The sequence below is a fragment of the Ornithodoros turicata genome, chromosome 1 (genome assembly GCF_037126465.1).
Source record: "Ornithodoros turicata isolate Travis chromosome 1, ASM3712646v1, whole genome shotgun sequence".
Classification (NCBI taxonomy): Eukaryota; Metazoa; Arthropoda; class Arachnida; order Ixodida; family Argasidae; genus Ornithodoros; species Ornithodoros turicata.
This window is the reverse complement of record NC_088201.1, coordinates 69,271,537-69,292,575: the sequence shown is the minus strand read 5'-3', so window position 1 is coordinate 69,292,575 and position 21,039 is coordinate 69,271,537. Positions and strand designations below refer to the sequence as shown.

General features: G+C 43.3%; 1 protein-coding gene across 3 annotated transcripts in view; it reads right to left on the bottom strand.

Moving 5' to 3' along the window:
* Window positions 1–301: 301 nt before the first annotated feature.
* LOC135378375 (CKLF-like MARVEL transmembrane domain-containing protein 4) overlaps window positions 302–21,039 on the bottom strand; it is an 86,294-nt gene continuing 65,556 nt past the window's right edge. For 2 of the 3 annotated variants that reach the window (XM_064611408.1, XM_064611409.1), the window contains exons 3-6: window positions 18,127–18,297; window positions 12,514–12,612; window positions 11,142–11,338; window positions 302–4,076 (exon numbers count right to left, since the gene is read on the bottom strand). In XM_064611408.1, coding sequence (XP_064467478.1) covers window positions 11,171–11,338; window positions 12,514–12,612; window positions 18,127–18,297 — 438 coding nt within the window. In that variant the 3' untranslated portion in view covers window positions 302–4,076; window positions 11,142–11,170. The remainder of the gene's footprint in view (window positions 4,077–11,141; window positions 11,339–12,513; window positions 12,613–18,126; window positions 18,298–21,039) is intronic. The other variant, XM_064611410.1, reaches the window with a different exon arrangement.

The following is a 21,039-nucleotide window of genomic DNA, read 5'->3' as shown; positions in this document are numbered from 1 at the left end:
AGGATTACTAAATGCAGTTTGATGCAACTATCTCTTCATGCAAACTGCAGCGCGATACACCTTTGATGAAGACTTAAAACCTGAGCTTGTTGGAGACACGTTGTAAAAGCATTAAAACAGAGACACAGAGGGCAAAGGCGGGTGTGTGGTATGCATGTAAGCAACAGTTTATGGGAACAATACAAAAGCCTTAATCTTTCCTTGTTCCCACACACTAGGTTTTAATGCTTTTACAATATACCTTAATCTTTTAAAACGGTGAAGACTTTCTGTTAGAGTATTCTGCTAAATGACCGGAAGCTTGGAGTTTGAACCACATTTAGTAAACTGGATGCTCAAAACAACATTGACTTGCCAAACAAAGAACACATTCTGGAGTCAAGCTAACAGTTGCATTTCCATGACACGAAGATATTCTTCATACATGAAAGCTCAGCTAAACAGCATCCTTCAAGTTGCACAGGAAGAACACGAATCACACTAGTTGGAGCACTTCACGTAGCTATCAACACAGCATGTAGCCTTGCTTCGGCAACAGACAACTATGTAGCACTATTCACTGCAAACAGTATCGTGTACAAACATGACTCATTATAAATCCACAGACAGACAATGTGAACAAGTGCATTCCTTATGAGACACGCACGAAAACACCGCTAACAAGAAGCTGGAACTACACAATGTTGGATTACTAAGGACAGTGGAGGCAGAGTAGCGTTTAAACATACAAACATTATGACAATGTGTATTGCATACAGTGCTTTATTGCGACTGCAAAATTACGAAATAAATCGCATTAATATGAAATTAATTTTTGGAGCTCAAATATGACAGGGTGTATGACAATTTCCAACATGCAAAAGGATTTGATGTTGCTCAGTAGAAAAATTATGCAACCAACGTGCTGGTATAGTCACGTAGACACATACACATCATTAGGCGCATATTTGCACGCATAGACTTTAGTGCATACAGGGTGCATAAAGGTAGCTGGGAGAGGTCAAGCAGAACGTCGTCGTACATCACCTACTTCCCAAGAACCCCTACACACACCCGCATGAATGTGCAGAACATGGTCATACACGTTCCATATCTTAGAGCGTACAAACCCACTTCTCGTGTACCATTTTGCACCAAGCAGCCACCTCTGTTTAGTCAACAGGGGAAGCACAAGCTTAAAACAAGAATTATTGTAAGCTTCCAACAGCTATCAGCCAAAGACTCTGCCAACCACTGTTGATGTTTGTGCCACTACTTGAAACAAATTGTACAGCCGTAATGGAACTTGGTGTATCCACCACAATCTGTTCCATGGCATGTCACTGAAAATGTAGACTTAATGCAAATTATTTTTACACAAGCTACGAAAGAGAGCAGCTTGTGAAATTTGAGAGGAAGTGCACTCTTCATAGAACGAGTAAAGTCGAAAAGGAAAGAACCCAGCATGAAACTGTAACGAGAAAAACGAAAAAAGCCAAACAGAACGTGCTTACCTCTGCTTCAAATATCGCGGCCACATTTGGTTGTTCCTTGGTGGCTGGATTGAGACTATTTTTATTTTTACTAGCCTATAATTTTAATTTTGAGCCAAATTACAAATAAGTCACCGTTCTAATTTCCAAGGTTGTTTACACTGCTTGGCTTGTAACATGGAACAACTTTAACTTGCCGCATAATTATGCGAGGCACCAATTCTATCTTACAAGTATACGTTTAACACATGTTTTCGATGTTATGTTTTCATGTCCACAATCTCTTATTTTTTAGTAATACACTCGCTGCTTCAAGAAGAAATAACTTCATGCATACACCACAAGCCGGAGTGAAGAAAAGTAACATTCAATTCATATGGTATGTAAAAAGGGGTGCAAAAATGTCAAATTATAACAGTCCAAAAACACAGCACATGACACGATGATGATAGCATTATAAAGATACAGCACACTGGACATTCTGCCATTAAAGGGCACACACATGTACACCACAAATACAATGCGAACGTGTCAACATGGAAGAATGCTACATGTGATGAACGGTTAAATCTAATGCCATTTCGAACAAAATATATTTTGTATATGAATAAATAGAAACCTGTTCTAACTCTCAATCATCAAAACATAGTTGCTCAGCATATAGTTTTTGAGGTACAGAGTGCTGATGAAATCGGTGTTCCATTCTACTCCTTCTTCACCATACCAAAGAAATTTGTCAGTGATCTATCGTGTTTTCAGTAAAATGGTTATTATAAAAACACAGAGCAAAACATGATATTCCAAGCAATTCTACTGTGCCTCTAACTACTGAAGCATGACTTGGAAAAAAAAATTCGTTCAGCTACCAAAGAATTACTAAAAACTAAAAATGTTAACCTGCTACCATTTTTAAATTGTTTTTTGGCACACCAAGGTCAATGAGAGATACCTGCATGCCTCTGCCAGACGACCCCACCTTCATAAACTTCACTTGAAACGGATGAGGTAGCAGCAGTAGAAGCAGTAAATAATGGCTATATCAAATAAGCTATGGAATGCACTGCACGTTAAACAGCTCTGGAGTCGCGGCCCTTACTCGTGTAATTTCCTTCCACGGTTGTTTGTTTTTCATATTGTTGCTATTACTCCTGCAACTGATAATTAACAGCAACGCCATGTAATTGTCACAGCCAATGTAGTTTAGACGCTAGTAACCACTGAAGTGAAAGTTTATGTTGTGCGTGAGGTTGGTACTTTTGCCTGTGGCCATACCAAGAAGTGCAACTGCACCACATGATCGAGTGTTTGCCACCACTGTTGCGATGTGAATAGGACTGTACAACAGTACAGCCAACACCACCTAAGTACAGAAAGCCTGCTCATTGCCTCCTCTCCTTCCTTCGCTACGTGGACATTAAGAGTCAGAATTCGTCTGCTACTGCGATTCACCGTTCTGCGATTTCAAGAACCCGCAAATGACTGCAATTCACCTGGAACCTGCAGACCTAAATATTTAGACAACAAGTGCAAGACGCTTTCCAGAAAACCAGTTTTGAGAAACACTGAGACCTTTTTGCGCTTTATTTCCAAGTTTTCCCATTTAGTATGCGGGGACGTTCAATCACCACTTTCAGTCTTCATGGCCATGACCGCTGAAAGCATGTTTGTGATTGGCTGCCGCCGTTGAAAACACTGTCCTGATTTGCTGACTCTTAATTGTTATGTCACGTCGACGAGCGCGCAGGCTTTCTATATCTAGGTGGTGTTGGTACAGCAGAGGTGACTTTGTACTTAAAGCAGCATTAATCGTCACACAGTCACCGTTTTGGTTGTGCTTCAGACCACTTTCCTTTAACCGTCAATTCTACCCCATGCGCCAACACCGAAAATAGGGACGTGCTTGAAAGCGAGCGCTTTCTACGCACGACACAATTTCACAGAACTCGGATAAAATACACAGTGCGACAGTTTGATCTCTATGCTAAAAAGCAAGGTTCACTGAACTTAAGGTTTATCCATTCACTAGATGCTTAGAGGTTTTATTGTCTACGACATTACTGATGCTCACTGATCACTATTTTGTGTCCTCCCCAAACGTCACAAAAATGGAACAAAAGGTGTGACATACGCCTACCTTTCATTGACTACGGGTGTCCTCTTGGATGACAACAACAAATGCTCACGTTACACTGGAAAGGGAATGCTTGGACTTCGCAGTACTCGTGAAATGCACATCCAACACTGCAATGCTTGGAGGCATTTAAGAGAAGCCACTGTCTGCTTTGAAAATGCTTTAAACCATTGGAAGAGGGATAACGTCTCACACAAGCACGCAGTTACACATGTGAATGTGAGCTTCTAGTCACGCATACTTATGGCACATCCTACATTACTGTTACGCTCCACTGACAGTGTGCTAACGTGAGAAGCTTACGTAGCTAACGGTGGACTTGGGACCGGGAAAATTGGCAGTTGGGTCACGTGGTCCGGCGGACTGGACACAGCGTCCGCATATCCTGATGCTCCTTTTTTCCCCGTATTCCTTCTCTCAAAGACAAGTTGTGTTTCCATGGGGCGGTGCGGCATTTGCAACTGGATTTTATACTAGAAAAACAAGTGCCACAGCTCTATTAGGTTGGAATGAAGGCACTAGCCCGGCAATAATCGTCATTCTGCATGCAATAAGGAGATAAGTCGACTTATATTCTTTTCAATGTTTTTGCTGTAATGACATTTAAATACCACAATGTCCCTGCCAAAGTAAATTTAGGACTGTACTGCAATTTAACCAGCTACAGGAGAGTAAGAAACGGGAACGCACGAGTGTCAATGGCACGAATAGTTAGATCAGGCCCCCTTTTCTACACACACATACCGTATTCCCCCGCATCAACTGGCATGCCGGGAAAGACTGGGAGAGGCCCGCATGCCGCTAAACCCCGTATTATGCGGCATGCCGGAAAATCCTGGACATCTTTTTTCGTGGCGAAGAGCATGTAAAAACCCAGACTACCTTCCATTTTGGGATCAAATCGGACAAAATAGCCTTTGAATGATGTAACGCCGTCAAGCAAGGGCACACGCACAAAAGGGATTAGCCAGAGTGGAAGCTGCCTGTGACTAATACAGGCACACACTCCTTTCTCATGAGGTCATCAGGGTGACCTAAAAGAATGGGGATATTAGTCATTATCAGTACGAACGTCTCAGTTTTCACTTTTCTTTTTTTTTTGTTCCCCGAATTTTGCGGCATGCCGAACAATACCAGATTTGGGAGCGGCAGAATCTGGACTTCCCCGAATTACCCGGCATGCCGGCTAATGCGGGGGAATACGGTACAAACACGCATGTAGCTAAATTTTGTTAAAATGCAGACACGAACTTCGACTTCCACTCGAGAGACATGTTGTTCCTACCTCACGTGACAGTGTCAGCAGTGCTACAGAGCATCCTATAATCGGGGAAAATGTATGCACCATGCTAGTAAGTCACATTATGCTGGTCATACGGGCATATTTTCAAAAGTGTACTCGTTTAGCAGCACAATAAGCCCAATCATGGCTGCACCACTACACATAGGTGACTTCATCATGCCTGGCATCACAATTGTTCAGCCATCAAGATCTGCCAGTGATTTTTATTTTACTTTTTATTTTTGCACCAAAGCCACGTGCATGCAGTGTTGTATTGAAAAAGGGGAGAAGCATGAAGCATCCAGTGGCTATTCAGTCGGAAGGAGAACCACAACAACAATGACATGGCAAATGGGTGTACTGTTGCTCTGTCTTCTCCTCCTATGAATACAGGGATTATATCTCATTGAGCTGGATGGCTGAAAGGTGATTTGCCCCAAGGTCAGATGTCTTCGGCCGAACTTTCTGATTTCGGTTCAGGCAGAATTCGGCAATTTTTTCGTGCCATGCGGTTCAGTCTTAACTGTACGTAGGTACTTTTCTGATGCAACTTACCCACGACTGGCTAACGGGACGTGCATGTACAGTAGACACATACATGTGTGGTACACATTTAGCATTTGCGTTATTTGAGGAATACCAGTTGCAAGTACCTTACCAAATATTCAATTGAAGTTTCCTCAGTTTGGAATTTTTTCGACTTATCCCCTTATTACGTACAGAGGTTCAATTATGGTCCATAATAAGTCGAGACTTATGTTTTGAGGTTAAACACTGTGTCAGGCTTTTAGAGCATTTTGTTCACAAAGTCACATCAGGTAAAGGAAAGCCGCTTTAAGTTTTACACATATGTCACATGTTACAGGGTTCACTGTACATAAAAACTGCAGTGAGATTTTCTAGCAACACAGCAGACAACAGCTCCAGAAAATGCACCAATGTCTGCTTGTTGCAAAGTTAGAAATGCTCGGCTACAAAAGAGGGTTACAGCATACTTTAGAGAAGATAACATATAAAAACCAATTTTGTGCACAGCGATGGGGTAAGGTACACTAGCAATGGCTTATACCAAAGACAGCATACTAGAGTATGGTATATAAACCATTCAGGCCATATGAAATGACATGTCTTGCAGTACGCACCATGCACATGCAACGAAATGCCTTTGAACTGTTAGGCAAGTGCATTCTATAGCGTGAGTATATACAAAAACAAGGCACCTCAGCCTTTGCAAGACAGCTCCTCTGGTTGGATGAAAGGCACTTGTACACAAAGAACAATGATATAAAGCTGAGTTTTCAAATAAACCTCATGCAATTTAGCGATGTATGAGCATTCACGTGCAAACCTCTAATGTTGTTGAATGCCATGCTGCTCTGAAACACAGTCACGTCTTGCCATCACATATGACCACTAAACATGCACGATATGTGCGGGTCAATTTGAGCATACACAAATAGCCAGTCACGTTTTTTTACATGCTTGCACGTTCTCTATTACCTCTGTAACCTTTGCATCTAGAGTTCTCCAAATCCAACTTGGATAACAGAACCCAAGGGCATTTTCCATTGTACAAGAGTCGTTCAAGGTTGACTGAGACTTTCGCTCGAGAAAAATCAGTGAGTAAATGAACTGAATAAAACTTTCAGAGGACTAAGTGCAATCCTTCTCGGGTCAGTGGCATGTGCAGCAGGGGGGGGCTATCATGGCGACGAGCAGTGTGTCTGTATAGCTGTGGAACAGCGATGCATAATCAAATTCCCTGTGAAGGAGAACGTCAAACCAGCCGAGATTTTGCAAATATTACAGGCACAGTATCTGTGTATTCACACGAGCAACATCCTCACGGAAGATTCTAGTGGAAGGAAAAGAGAAAACACTGCTCACAGAGACGAAGTTCCGTCCCGTGTTATGTTGAGCATTCACACGGTGTGGAATATCGGAAGTGGCGTGCTGCGTACTTAGACAACATCGTCACCGTCTTTCCTGTCGTCTGCTACAGAATAGCTTGTGGCTGTGTCGCAGGATATTGCCCACGGTTAGCAGTGCACGTGAACACTGGACGTTGAGCGCTCGCGCTCAGAAAGCTATGACGTTTTTCACGTCTTCCGTTTCTGCCGGGAATGTCGCTCGTGTGAATATATGGTATGAGGAACAAATGATGTCAAGGGGAAGAGTGTATGAATGGTGCAAACAGTTTTGCGAAGGACTGGTGACGAATGAACCACAACGTGCGCCCGACTGCAGTCACACCAGCGAACATCGCAGGCGTCGAGCAAGTCATCCTCGAGAACCGGTGAGCAACAGTTCGGGACATTGCAGCCTAGTGTAATATTAGCATCGGCAGTGCATGTGGAGACAATCATTCACGAGCACTCACTGATCTGCAAAGTCTCTACAAGATGGGTTCCCCGACACCTCGCTTAAGTCACCAGAATGGGAGCACGCATGGCAGACTCTGAGCAGCTGCTAAACCAGTTTCGATCCGAGGAGGACAAACTTTTGCAAACAATCATCACATATGATGAAACCTGCATGCATCATTTCACCCCAGAGCCAAAAAAAGAAGTAGCATGGAATGGCAACATAAGGCTTTTCCGCCACCAAAGCAAAGCAAGATGCAGCCATCTGATGAGAAGTCTATGGGAACTGTCTTCTGGGGCATGCAGGGTGCCATCCATGTGGATTTCTTGGAGCAAGGGGTCACACGGTTAATGCCCAGTGCTACTCCACGTTGGTAAAGGGTGCCGTGTGAAACACAATGCAATTCGCAAGAAAAGACCTGGGATGTTGTCCGAAAGGGGTCATTCTTCTTCACGATAGTGTCTGGCCCCACACGGCAAATTTGGCAGTGGCAACCCTGACCCGAAATACTCTGGGAGGTTTTGTCCCATGCCCTTTACAGTCCATATTTAACCCCAAGCAATTACCGTTTGTTTGGGCCCCTTAAAGAGCACCCTGGAGGAAAGACGTTCCTCACAGATGAAGTCCTCAAGAGAGATGTCCTGCACCAGCCCACATCTCTCAAAGGGCATTAAAAAGTTGCCACAGCGATGGCAGTGGTGTCTAGATGCGCACGCTGAATACTTTAAAAAACCAACGCAGTTTGGTGCTTCCTGAATTTTCCATTGTATTTAAAGAAATAAAAGACTCAGTCAACCTTGAACAACACTTGTACTTACTCACTCCTCTCAAAATAGGTAGGCAGCAAGGACAAGCAATGCATCAGGTGCATGCACAGCACAGTTATATCATCCTATCAGTTTCTTGTGTAACAAGACCTTTTCAGAGATGCACTCTATTTTTACTTAACTATGATTTGGAGAACTGCAATTTTCACTCCAACAGCCTGCACACAGTGCAATCATGACATTACAGCCATGCAACACAGGTGTTAGTATACCGTGGTCATTGCTGGACAACCAGAATTTCGCTGTACAGAATGTGTTTTTCCCAGACTTTTTCAGGTACCACGAGATTTCTCACAACCATGGAATTGATAAAACTAGGCACACCCTATTTTTGTTACTTTACGGGGAACAGGCCACTCGAGAACCAAAGTGATGATGATTCCATGATCTCATGATCCGATTCCATGGCACTGACTCGTATTTCAGAACAAAGGTTGAGTGAACCTTTAATCTTCCAACAATTTGGGATAAAAAATGCAGTTATCTATGCCAGAAAATGTAGTATATAGCATTTCCAACTTGAAAAGTTAACATCACCTTTACATGTGAGCACGAGAGTAAGGGTGATCTGTGTGCTTTCAAGAAAAGAAAAACGACTTCGCTCTCCAAAAGTGGTCTCCTTTCCCTCTTGTCCAGCCCCTCATGCAAGTGACCTGCCTAACAGCAAATTATCCATGAGAATGGAGGCCACATTGTCTCCAGAGATTAGTCATGTCTCCACCTCTGGATGAGAAGATGGGAAAGGACAATGTGTAAGTTTTATATGTGCTGCCAATGCAGATCATGCAAATACAAGAGGATGGTTTGAGTTGCCCAAGGCACTGATTGTACCAGGCATCACAAAACTGAATGACGCTATGCATGATGCAGTATGCATACTGTGATTCACATTACATGGGGGGACACGGGGATCAACACACACCTTTTTGTTTCTTAATAGATGATGATGAAATTTTGCACAGATGTTGATAATGCCCTCAAAATGAATTAACTAGAAAAAAATAAGAAAATACCAAGAACTTTTCTTTTACAAATTTTTTTATCTTTGCATTTTGCTGAAAGGGCGGCAGAGTTTAAAAAATGTGATAGAAGACTGCTTGAACTTTCAGCGTATTCCCAAATGTATCGTTGAGGTCATGGCGTTCTTAGTTTTTTTAATTTCCACAACAACGTTTGGTTTTCATTTTTCTGCATGTGGTTGCAACTGGTGCATCTTGCATAGAAACGTATGACGATTGCATAAATTTTAAATTGATTTACCTGGAAAAATAAGAATCTCATGACCTCTAGGAAGGCTTAGTGATTGTAAGAAAACAAACCGCATCAAAATAGACCAAGTATGTTGTGGAGATATCAGATTCACAAGCGGAGCAGGAAGAGCAAAAAGTTGCTTTGAGAAAATGAAGTGCAAAGTTACACGCTATTTTTACTGCAAATTAGAAGGCTCTGGCACTATAGTCTTTTGTGTCCTTTTGAGCACAGGTTCTTTTGCCCTTCTGGTTCTTTGTTTGATGCACTTTGGCTGCTTTTGCCTTCGACCGAATGTCAGTCAAGGCAGTAGTCCAATGTTTTGATTGCTTGGATAGCCAACTGAGGTTGACTTCATACACTCTGCTCCCTTCTTTTCGTAGTAACTACCACTGATCTGCAATCATGCCGCAATTCTCGGAGGTCAGGGTGTTCTTCGTAGCTTGTGCAAGCCTGATTCTCGGAACTAGGGAGATTCCAGGTTTCAAACCTTCTGGACATAACGTCTTACTGAGTATTGAGCTCAATGTCGCGACTTCTCAAAGCAGGTACTCGTAGGGGTTCTGCTGTTCCTCAGGGCTGAGATCATGTGCGTACCGAGCGGGGGGTACAAAATTGCATCGCTTAGCAAATAAAAGAAGTTAAGGTAAAAGTTTTAAAGTAAAAACTAAAGTTTTAAACTAAAAGTTTAGACTTGATGTTGTCCAGTCTTCGTTAATAAAAGCGATGTCTCAATTCCAAAAAAGCCAGACAGATACATAATGCCCCAGTGTGGGGAGCAAACTATAACAATGGACAGCGACACGTATGCCCAGGGGGATATTGCTCTGTAAGATCCATGTGCTTCTCTCTGAAGGTCAGACATTATGCGCATATGCTTCTTGCAGTGCAACCAAAGAGAAGCACAGAGACTCTTGGACGTACACATAGTCACTTCTCACCATCTCGTTCACAAATCTCAGACGTGACTAGTTTCGATATCTCTATTCTCACAAATAATCCACAGGTAGATAGATCACTTGCAGAGGAGGCTGGGCGAGAAGGAAAGGAGACCCATCTTTCATGAGGACATCTCTATATCCAGCACGAATGTGATTATACCGTATCTGACCGCACATAATGCAAGCCCACGTATTATGCAAAGTGACTTTTTCAAAACAGCAGATCACCCACCAACACATGTGAAACAGCAACTTCCTTTCACGCTACCTCAGTACTTGCTTTGTCACGTGACGCACCAGTGTAGACAAATCACTGCTGAGCAGGGAAGAGCAGATTGGAAATGCTGAGGGCAAGAGGCCTGTGATTGAGAGGCGGCGCCTAGGTACGGAGTATAAGGCAAGCCCACATATAACCCGACCCCATTTTTTAAGGGCTCTTTTTGGAGGTAAAAAACCTCACATTATATGCAGTCAAATACGGTAAACGATATCTAGGACGTCTGCGCAATATGAGAGTGTCCAAGTGAGGATCTAAGATATTTCTATCTTTGCGTGTCCTCTGCTACCACCTCTGCTTCTAATACAAAGTGCATGTCACATTGTTTTAAAATGTCATCTTGGCACTCTGAAGCAACTGTACCTATGAGCAACGTTGACAGATGGAGAGAGATCCTATGTCACTGCATGGAAATTTTGAGGCCCCCCAAGGGAAGCTGGCTCCCAGGGATGGAGTTAAAGCTACGGTAAATCCTACAATTAAGTTATAGCAAATCTCGTGAAGCCTGAAAATGCCTGCAATTACAGAAGACTGCGAGACGTCGAACAATGACCACGGTTAGAAAGCAAAAAGTGGAAGGCAGAACGCAAGCAACTTACCAACCATGCATGCAGAGTGGGTTAGGAGGTTAGTAGGCAGGGTATCCGGGGCTTGTGGGAGACACCCCACCGGACACAGGCGCACCAACGCCACCGGGTGCCGTCCGCTCACCCTGGGCCACGTCGCCTGCCTTCCAGCCTTTGTACTTGAAGAAAGCATCGGCTCCGTACAGTGCCATGGCGACAAACCCAAAGAACTGCACAGTTGTAATGCACAAAGTCATTAAATTTGTATGCAAACGGTGCACACACACAGCACAGAAGCCTTCACAGCCCAGTTTGACAGTCAGACTGGGTTGTGCAAGCTTGAGTTAGGTACAGAACCCTGTCTGACTGAAGACCTAACTGAATGATGCAGTGCAATAGAGATAATTACCTGAACCTGATGCAGTACTTTTGTTGGGCCACACCAAGATTTTATCAGCATGAAAGCTAATACATAGAGCCTGAAGTTTTCGGGAAATATTTTTTTCCGAATTCGGGGGATAAAAATCTGGGAAATAAACATGCGCTCTGAATTCATGCGAATTCGGGTGGGAAAACTCCCACTATGCTAAATTCAGAGAGAAATCGGGCTCTATTACTCTAACAAATTGTACTGGTTTGGTACAACCGGTGATGTAATTTAGTTTGCTGCCAAACAAGCTAGTGCGTGTTCCTACAGATGTTTCAGTTTGCCACGTAAAACTTGGGTTTCACCCTAAAGTGGCAACCTTCAATTCGGGGCGCAAATTTGGGAAAGAATCGGGTTAAACCCTAAACCTTCAGGCTCTACTAATACACAAGAACCCTGTTATTGTGACTCTGCTTTCGGTTAAAATCTGGATAATGTAAAAGCAAGCACGAGTCCCAATTGAATTCTTATGCCTTCTATAGTATTAATGTTCAAATATAGTAAAGCAGTATGGCATGGTTGCAACCATAATGGGTATGTTGTTGATGGTGCTGAGCTTCAGGAATTTGACCTGGGTGTTCTAATTCGATGTTAGGAGACCACACTGTCACGAGCAGGATATAGCTTAGTGGCACTGCGGTTGCCATCCTGCACATTTGCACGCTGTGTGAACGTTCTGGTGAATGTTTATGATCACATTTTTTGTTCTTGTACCAATCAACAGTCTTACAACCTGTTTATAATTTGTATAAACATCATCCTAACACTAAACTAAACTAAACTAAAACATAAAACTCCCCAGTCATCATCTCATAATAAAGTAGTTGTTGTACTTTGTATAAAGGTTTTTAAGATGCTTGCAGTATAATAAAACTGCTGATATAATAAAACTATGGCCTGGTCCCAACCAGTTTACAATAAAAGGGTTCTACTGCACTGACGCTAAGATGACGAACTGGAAGTGTGCTAGAAACTTACGGCTGCGGCAGCCAGGGCCTCTTCCCATTTTCCTTTCACTGCAGCAGCTACAGCAGCCGTAAAGTACAACAGTGCCCACACGCCACAGTAGATAAGCTCCTGCAAGAAGGAAACACATCTCATGTGAGGCACCCACACACACATTTTGAAAGGATCGTAATCAAGCAATGCAAGCACGTGCTAAGTAACCTGTAAGTATCTCAATTCCTACTCAACTCAAGACCTACTAGGTTTACTATCAGATACTACCTTGCAGGGAGAAGCTGGTGCAGCATAATGAAAATGTTTTTCATGGGCATTATAATTTCCGAATGGGGCATATCATAGCAATCAAACACAATTAGACATTATGGACAACAGACTGTGTAGATAGAATGAGAGGCAAACAATGGACATGCTTATCCACAAGGTGACCATGCTGCTACCGTGTCGATCCAGTTTTGTTTGAAAGCAGCATAGCCATCAACCAATTCTACAAATTCATAAAAGCCACAAACCTTATCAGAATGATCAAACAGCCATTCACCATGACAAGTGCACCACATGTAGTCAATAAGACGACAAGTTCAGTGCAAGACAATGCTGAATCCAACACAGGTGTGGCTGCTACAACAAAACCTCTGCATGAAATGCTCCACTATGCATACGATTATAATAAATGGTGTACACTGCAGCCTTCTCACTCACTCTAATAATTAAGATGGTTGCAATAGTTCACCCAAAGCTATACTGGAGATAGACTGAAGCATTGAGACAGCTGGACTAGCTGGCAACATATCTGGTGAGACAGGAACACAGAAACAGAACAGCAAGGAAACAGGACGACGATCTGCCAGATATCCAAGGGTTTGCTTTAGTTGCGGGGCGATTTCATCTCCATTCAGGAAAGGCTGTACCCTTGGGTTCCCTGATATTTGTCATTATTTTTCATGTGAAGGCACATCGTGTGTGATGAACAAGTTCACCAGGCTTTGAGTCAGAGGTGCCGTGGTTGTGAAAGAACAAAATGAAACGTCAACCCGGGTGAACAACAGCGCTCCCCCAAACTGCGCTTTCCGTGCACTTTGAGAGCACCTCAGTCGCCCCACATAGAAGCCATACAGTCTTTTTTTTGTTCACATTCACAGCACAGCAGACAGCTACCCCATGCAAAAAATTATTAGAACTTGTGCGTACTTCATTGTACAAATTATCATAAAAATGCTACCTAGTGCGATTGCTTTCAATATTTGCAGTCGATTTACAAATAAAAGGAAGCTTATTTTTTTGCTCTTTTTAGTGATGCATTTTGTTTACTTGTTAACGCTACTGGAGAGGTGGAATATGCTTTAGAATACATAATGCTTCGGCAAAATGAACTGTATTCGTAAGTGTGTTTTCCAAAAACACCACCTCCGATCTTGAATAAAAAAATCTCAGGTATTCAGTAACATGGAACCTTTCTAATGATACAACTTCTATGTAGGCTAAGAATGTAGAACCACACTAATAAACTGAAAAACGACTGCCAGAACCGTGGGTAAATCTGCACCCGCTGCTGCATCGCTGCCGCACAAAAAAAACGTAGTGCGTGTTTCACAACGAAAATAAGACTTTTTATTTTGTACACACCTTTACATTTGCATTGGCTTGGTGGTTCCTCCGGAAGAAAGTGAATAGTCACACACTCTGTATTTGAGGCACCATAAGAAAGGTCATTTTCATTAGGACTGGGGGGGTCTCGACGGTGCCAGATTTTATGACAGGGTAAGTCCATCTGCGTGCTATAGCAGGGTGTCTACCAAACTGCAGCCTTCAAATTCCCTGACTTTTCCAGGTTTTCACTGACTATTTCAAGCGAATTCCCTGACAAAAACAAAAGGGAACTTGGTGCCTGCTCGTACGTTTTGATACCAGATCCAACATAAAACAGACCATTTATTAAGTATTAGTGAGGCTACCCTACTTTTCTGCATCAGAGCTTCTCATACTGGTGAACTGCTACTCGCAGTAACGTTGCTGCGGCATCGCTTCTCAACCACCAGTCGGCACTCGCGATTCGCCGCGCATCATCACGGCACTTGTCTGCGATTTTCCCTGACTTCAGCTGCTTTTTAGCCAAATTCCCTGACATTTCCCTGACTTTTCCAGTCACATCAAAATTTCCTGACTATTCCCTGTTTTCCAGGTTTTCCAGGTTGGTAGACACCCTGTATAGGCAGCCTAACTAGGATTACCTTGCTAGTGCCCAGAATCGTTCACTGCTTTGAACTTGTGATCAGTTGTATTCTGAGTAAGGTAAACATGCGAATCTAAAACAAGTTCTGAACATTTTTGAAGGGCTTTCTCTATTTCGAGCATCCTTCCTGCAATGCAGCTGTGATGGACCGAACTGTGTAGAGCACAGAATGTGTGTACTGTGCAGATTATGCACATTGCCACAAGAAAAATATATTTAAGCAACACGGATTTGCAGCTGTTTCAAGCCTGGACGTCCGTGCACTGAGAGCAGTTCTGGGTGCGGAGCGAAGTGAAGCTGTGGACAGCAAGTATGAATTATGCAAGAACTGAGCAAGGTTCTTCGGCTAGCCACGAGTGACCTTTCTGTGTAATCTCCTCCTGGCTGCGCATCAAACCCAGATCATGTTCAAGAAACTGTTGATGCAATTCAAACGCCTGTACATTTTGTCCATGTATTAACAGAAAAAGGTCATTCGACTGTTCTCCTGCACCGCCCGACCAGTGAAGTGAAGGAGTTCTGGGAAACCAAACAAGAGGAATGGGATAACGTAAGGGCGGGCAGGGAATTCGTTCATCGCACGTCTGATACAAGAAATTTGACAGTAAATCCGGCGCCAAAGCCCTGATGGCAAAAACTGCTGTGGACATTTTGTCACACTGACATGTGTTATTTTCCCACTTACATGGACCACACTGAATGCGAAATACTTTGTCAGCCACTTCCACCCTAGGCAGCCGAACTGGACCAGAATGTACCTCACTCGTCCGAGTGTTTCTCCTTGCTTTTCTACGTGTATATTTCATACACATTTTCATGTGTGTAGAGCATGCATACGCGTGTGCTTCTTTCACGCAAATGTCGTTCACCAAACACAGGCACGCTTTACTTGTGTGACATTGCATATCAGTGTCACATGTCCTGCACAGCTGGTGTGAACTCCTTCGCACATAAAAGCGGGTAGGAAAAACTGTGTGCGTTTGATATGAAATTGGTTGCGTACATTTGATACGGAAGTCTTGCAGTGTGGTTCACGTGGAGGACGAGAGGATGCTTGACGAACTACCGGCAAAAATGAGAAGTGCCATATGGAAGTACTTTGACTACTCCAAAACCGCCGGAACATGTAAAACGTGTGGCAGAACACCACGCACGCCGACAGGGTCAACGTCGGGTCTCGTAAACCATTTTAAGGAGCAGAGATCGGCTTTCAACATTTATGAGAAGGAAGAGTGTAAAGACACAAATCAGCGAAAGCTAACTGACACAATGCAGCCCAAAGGTCGATTCCCCGCGCAAAGGAAAGAGGCACTGGAAAGAGTCACTGAAGCTAAACTTGCACGAATGGTTGCAATCGACTTGCAGCCGTCCTCCCAGCGCAGTTCTCATCAGTATCTGGTCGAGCCACATTGGCATCAAGTGAGCGTCTCTTCTCTGTGTCGGGAAATATGTTAATTCACGAAGAACTTCGCTCAGCCCACAACATGTACAGCCGCTTGCTTTCGTGCATGACAAACTGTGTTGCTCGTGATGCGTTCCTATGTAAGCCGACAACCACAGTTCTGCTACATATATGTGACTGTGTATCTCCACTACATACTATTGTAGACCCTAATGTACAATGTACGCTACAGCTCCCAATAAACATATTCACAGCTTCTACAACTGCATTCAGCAACAGAGGGAAATATTCTTACTGGTATAGTTTGTAAGCTGGTGTAATTTCAAAACTAGAGAATACACATTGCTGCAGAATACTTTGGATCTTCAGACTCCCACTGCCAACATAACTCATCCCGGCAACATAATGCACATGTCAAAGCCTGATATTGAGGAGCCTATTTTTTTACATTTTGGTTTATACTGACAGAAAATGCCATGGATGAGCAGTAACTGTTTGCAGGTGAACATACTGTGACAATAGCTATTCGAAATATTCAAACTACCATCAACAACTATTCGATTCGATTCGATAGTACAAAAAAAATTCGAAATGTATTTGCAGTGCGCCTGAAATATTCATATTCGATTCGCAATGGAAATTTTGCTATTCGCCCAGCTCTAGAAATCGTCTGTCTTACTGACTTGTCCTGTCTTATAGCGTGTCCTGTTGTCTTACTGTTCTGCGTCCGTATTCTTGTTTTGCGCTTAGTCACCATGTTACAATGGAGATATATAGGTGACAGTTCCTTTGACCGATGTGAACCTACAATTCAAGCCTTACAGCAATGGGGATAAGAGGCACACAGAAAACCAGAGTCGTAGATACAAAACCAGATTCTGCTGTGGCATCAATGCATTCCACTCCACCAGTCATGCTGCCAGCTTCCACAGGCAGAGGCATTGCAAAAGGTTGCATACTTCTGACAACAAATAGTAATGATCAAAGCTCATGCTCATCTGATGCCATCAATCAGAAAGGCATTGAGCCAGCACCTTGTTTACCACATCACAGAATAGATCTCCTTTACTCATTATTGTAGCAAGCAGTTCATCATGTAATTACTGTATTTCCTCGAACCTAAGACGACCCCCAACTTCAGGGTAGATGATTTTGGAAAAAAGTAAACAGAGATCGGGAGGCAGTGTAACAGTTGGAAACGTTGCACGGTACCATTTATTCATCACCACTTTCTTCGCCGCTGTTTTCTTTGTCGTTGTCTGCCCACAGCTCATTGTGCTCCATTTCGTTCAAAGCATTAGATAAACCATACCTTTTAAAAGTGTGCATGACAACGTTGTCAGGCACATCGCACCAAGCGTCCAAAATCCACTGCGCTAGCACAATTCATTATCTCTTCCTGATGCTTGAGTCATCTTCTAACATTTACTTCCGATACTTGAGACCACCTTGCCGCTGCTAAATTATTGCCACATTCAGTGGCGAAAGCGATAACTTTGCGTTTGAACGCAGCAGTAATGATGACATGACAGTCCTTCCCCATTTGTATTACTTCTTTTGTTTCGCGTGGACAACCGCGCGAATCGGTCGCGCTGCGTTATTGGCCCGATCCAGTCGTCTGCTTCCTGCTCTCGCGCGGACGGTGCAGATATTCTAATCTAAGACGACCCCCCGACATTGGAACACTGGATTTTGAGAAAAAATAGGTAGTCTTATATTCGAGAAAATACAGTAACCATCCATTTCAAGGTGTTGCAACCCCTTTAAGAAAGCTGGGCACCCCAGATACATGAGAGATTGAAACATGGCAGTATCGAAAAGCCACACAGCGGCGGGAATCGAACCTGCTCATCTCGATTTCCGACGCTGTCTGGCTGTTTGATGTTCCTAGGCCCCTTGAGGCTCGTGTTGTGTTTGTCAGTTTGTCTGTTCCAGCCTCAAAATAGTTACTCTCCATCACCCCAGCACTGTTGGGCAAAGGGAAACTACATACCGCAAGCAGCCAGGGGATGAACTTGATGCGCTCAATCAGATGAAAGAGATAGAAAAGGAGCAGCACCAGGGTCACCCAAAAGGCTGTCATGGACACAAAACCATACCAGTTGATGGTGCTAAGAGAGAAGGCTGCAATCTGCGAGCAGATGAACCCTATCAAGCTGATCACCTGAAATCATCAAACAAACCTATGATCACATCACTGCCAGACAACATCTTGCAACAAAAGTACCCTGTACAAGAAGCTGCACCCCTGCCACAAGATTGCAGTTGGTTACTTGTTAATAGACTTTTGACAAGACGGGAGCAAGTGGGGGAGTTGGCCATCGAAGACCTAGAAGTGTTTAAAGTTACTGCACACAGGGAAGTATTTTCTATTCGATTTGGGAGGGAGATAAGCCAGAAATGCAATTTAGGCATCATAGGACATAGCGAGAAGGTATCAGGATAGCATGAATGAAAGACAAGGGAATACAATCATTCTCGATTGTTGTCACAACATTTTTCCCATCGATGATGCTTTTTCTGGGCTGTTCTCTATTGCTCAGTTCAAGTCACTAGTGTCTTTGTCCAACAAAATTTTACATGAGGTCAAATATAACGAAAAAGGCAGCTAGGACCATCTATCTAGTATTTGTTAATTACAAGACTTTTGTGCATGAAACTGCACTTGTTCAGGTTCAAACTATTGTTACAACCAACACTAGTATACAAGGGATACATGACATAAAAACAGAGCGAGAAGGAGACTGGCTAGACAAGACGGGACACAAAGACAAATAAAGGCAAGTGAAACACAACAAGAGATATGTACACAAGATGGTGTACACAACAACAAACAATGGTCTTTAAGGATACCATGGTTGGACGTCGTGTGTACTCATATCTCTTGTTGTGTTTCACATTCTTTTATACGTCTTTGCATCCAGACTTCTCTTTAAAATCGAAACACTCCGGTGTACACAACAATTAAAAACAGCACTCAGTTTGAAGTTTCGGAATTCATCCGAATTCCATCATTAGAAATGACAAAAGTGGTCAACAAACAGTGCTACATATACAGTAGGGGCCCCAGTCTTTGCAATTGAGTTACACGTCAAGGAAGACATCCTCTCGAAGACAGTATATAACTACTAAATGACTAATTACCTAAAATTCGCTAATTAACCCTTTCATTAGGGGACTTGAGTAAAAGAGAGTGTTCACAGTGAAAGACAATCCTCGATTAAAGTCATTCCACCTTCTAAAATCCCTGAAGCGAGCACGTGCATTGAAATATCCACTGGCGAATATCGCTATGCAAATGAGGCAAAAGGGAAAGCGTGCAAACCAGATGTGCGGGGGAAAGAGGGTTCGATCCACGTCAAAGGGCCACTTGCTTTGCAGCCATGGAGATGATTGGAGCAGGTGCTGATCTGCTGGCAAGATTAACCGGTTTGTGGCCAGATAAGGCTAAGGTACTCAGGTGAGTAGTTTCGTTTTCGCCTCATTTGCATAGCAGTGTTCGGTGATTGATATTTTAACGCATGCGGTCACTTCAGAGTTTTTAGAAGGTGGAATGGCTTTCATCGAGGATTGACTCTCACACTGAAAGCTCGCTTTTACCCTAAGTCCCGTCATTAAAGACTTGATTAGTGAATTTTCGGTAATGAGTCATCTAGAAGTTACATACTATTTGCGGGAGGGCATCTGCCTGACTGCATAACTCAACTGCAAAAACGCAATTGCTGCCGATCACATAGCATTTTCATAAAAAATCTAGAACAAATAAAAAAAAACACCATTAATATACCTGTTGGTTCTAACATTGCTTCTAACCTGAAGAAGTCCAGTTTCATGCACGAAAGCGCTTGCAATTATTAAATAGACAGAACTCCTAAGTCTTTTTTTCTTTCATTTTGAATTACTATCTTGTCGGCAACTTAACATTTTTTTACACCGTTTGCGATGGGGTAAAAACTATGATAACTCTACTGTGCATCACAACTAACCTACGAGGGGTGTTCAAGTCAAACCGGGACTTTCTGTCTCCTCAGTGTACAAATGACTCGCGCTACCTCTTTTTCATCGTTTTCACACGCGACAGGCCTCCACGTTCACCACGTGGTGGTCCAAAGTTTGTGCAAAACAGAAGACACGTGCTGGACAAGATGGCGGACAACGAGGTGAGCGCGCACATCGAACAGCGAATAGTCACGAAGTTTCTTGTGAATGAAGGCCTAAAGTCATCTGAAATTCACAGAAGACTTCAGGCTCAGTATGGCCACGATACAGTTAGCCGCTGTAACAGAACACGAACTCAACGCGAATGGAGGAGCGGACAGTGACAGTGGACAATTTATGGCCAACCGTTTCGGGACGATCCCCCACGCTCGCTCCTCACTGTAACGCCGTGTATTGTACATACGTGTATCGAGTTTCAGTTCTCTCCCTCTTTGTACAGACTTTTCTCTTTGTAAATAAAGACAGTTCTAACCCAGACCCCAACTGGTAAAGACGCTTCTTGCTTCTGTGCTTCGCGCCAATTAACGAGGCTGCGAGTTTTGCAACACATTTCTGGTGCCGAAACCCGGGATATATTTCTCCGGACCTCAACGAGCAATCTTGCAGTTATGGAACGAGCAAAGCAGAAGCGTGCATCGAGAAGACGTCAGGTGACGAAACTCATCGGCGAAGCATCTACGGTTATCGCTAACGAATCGCCGGATCGGATGTTTCTTGAGAGTCTTCTAGAACGACTACGGGTCAGCAACGAAGAGCTCAAACAACTAAATTACGAGTTCGAACAGTACCTAAAGGACGATGACATCGAATCCGAACTGGATACAGCGCTGGAATACGAAGACAACGCAGTGAGTGCCATGGCTAACTTACGAACCAGGATATCCGCACTTGTTGTTACACCAGTCGC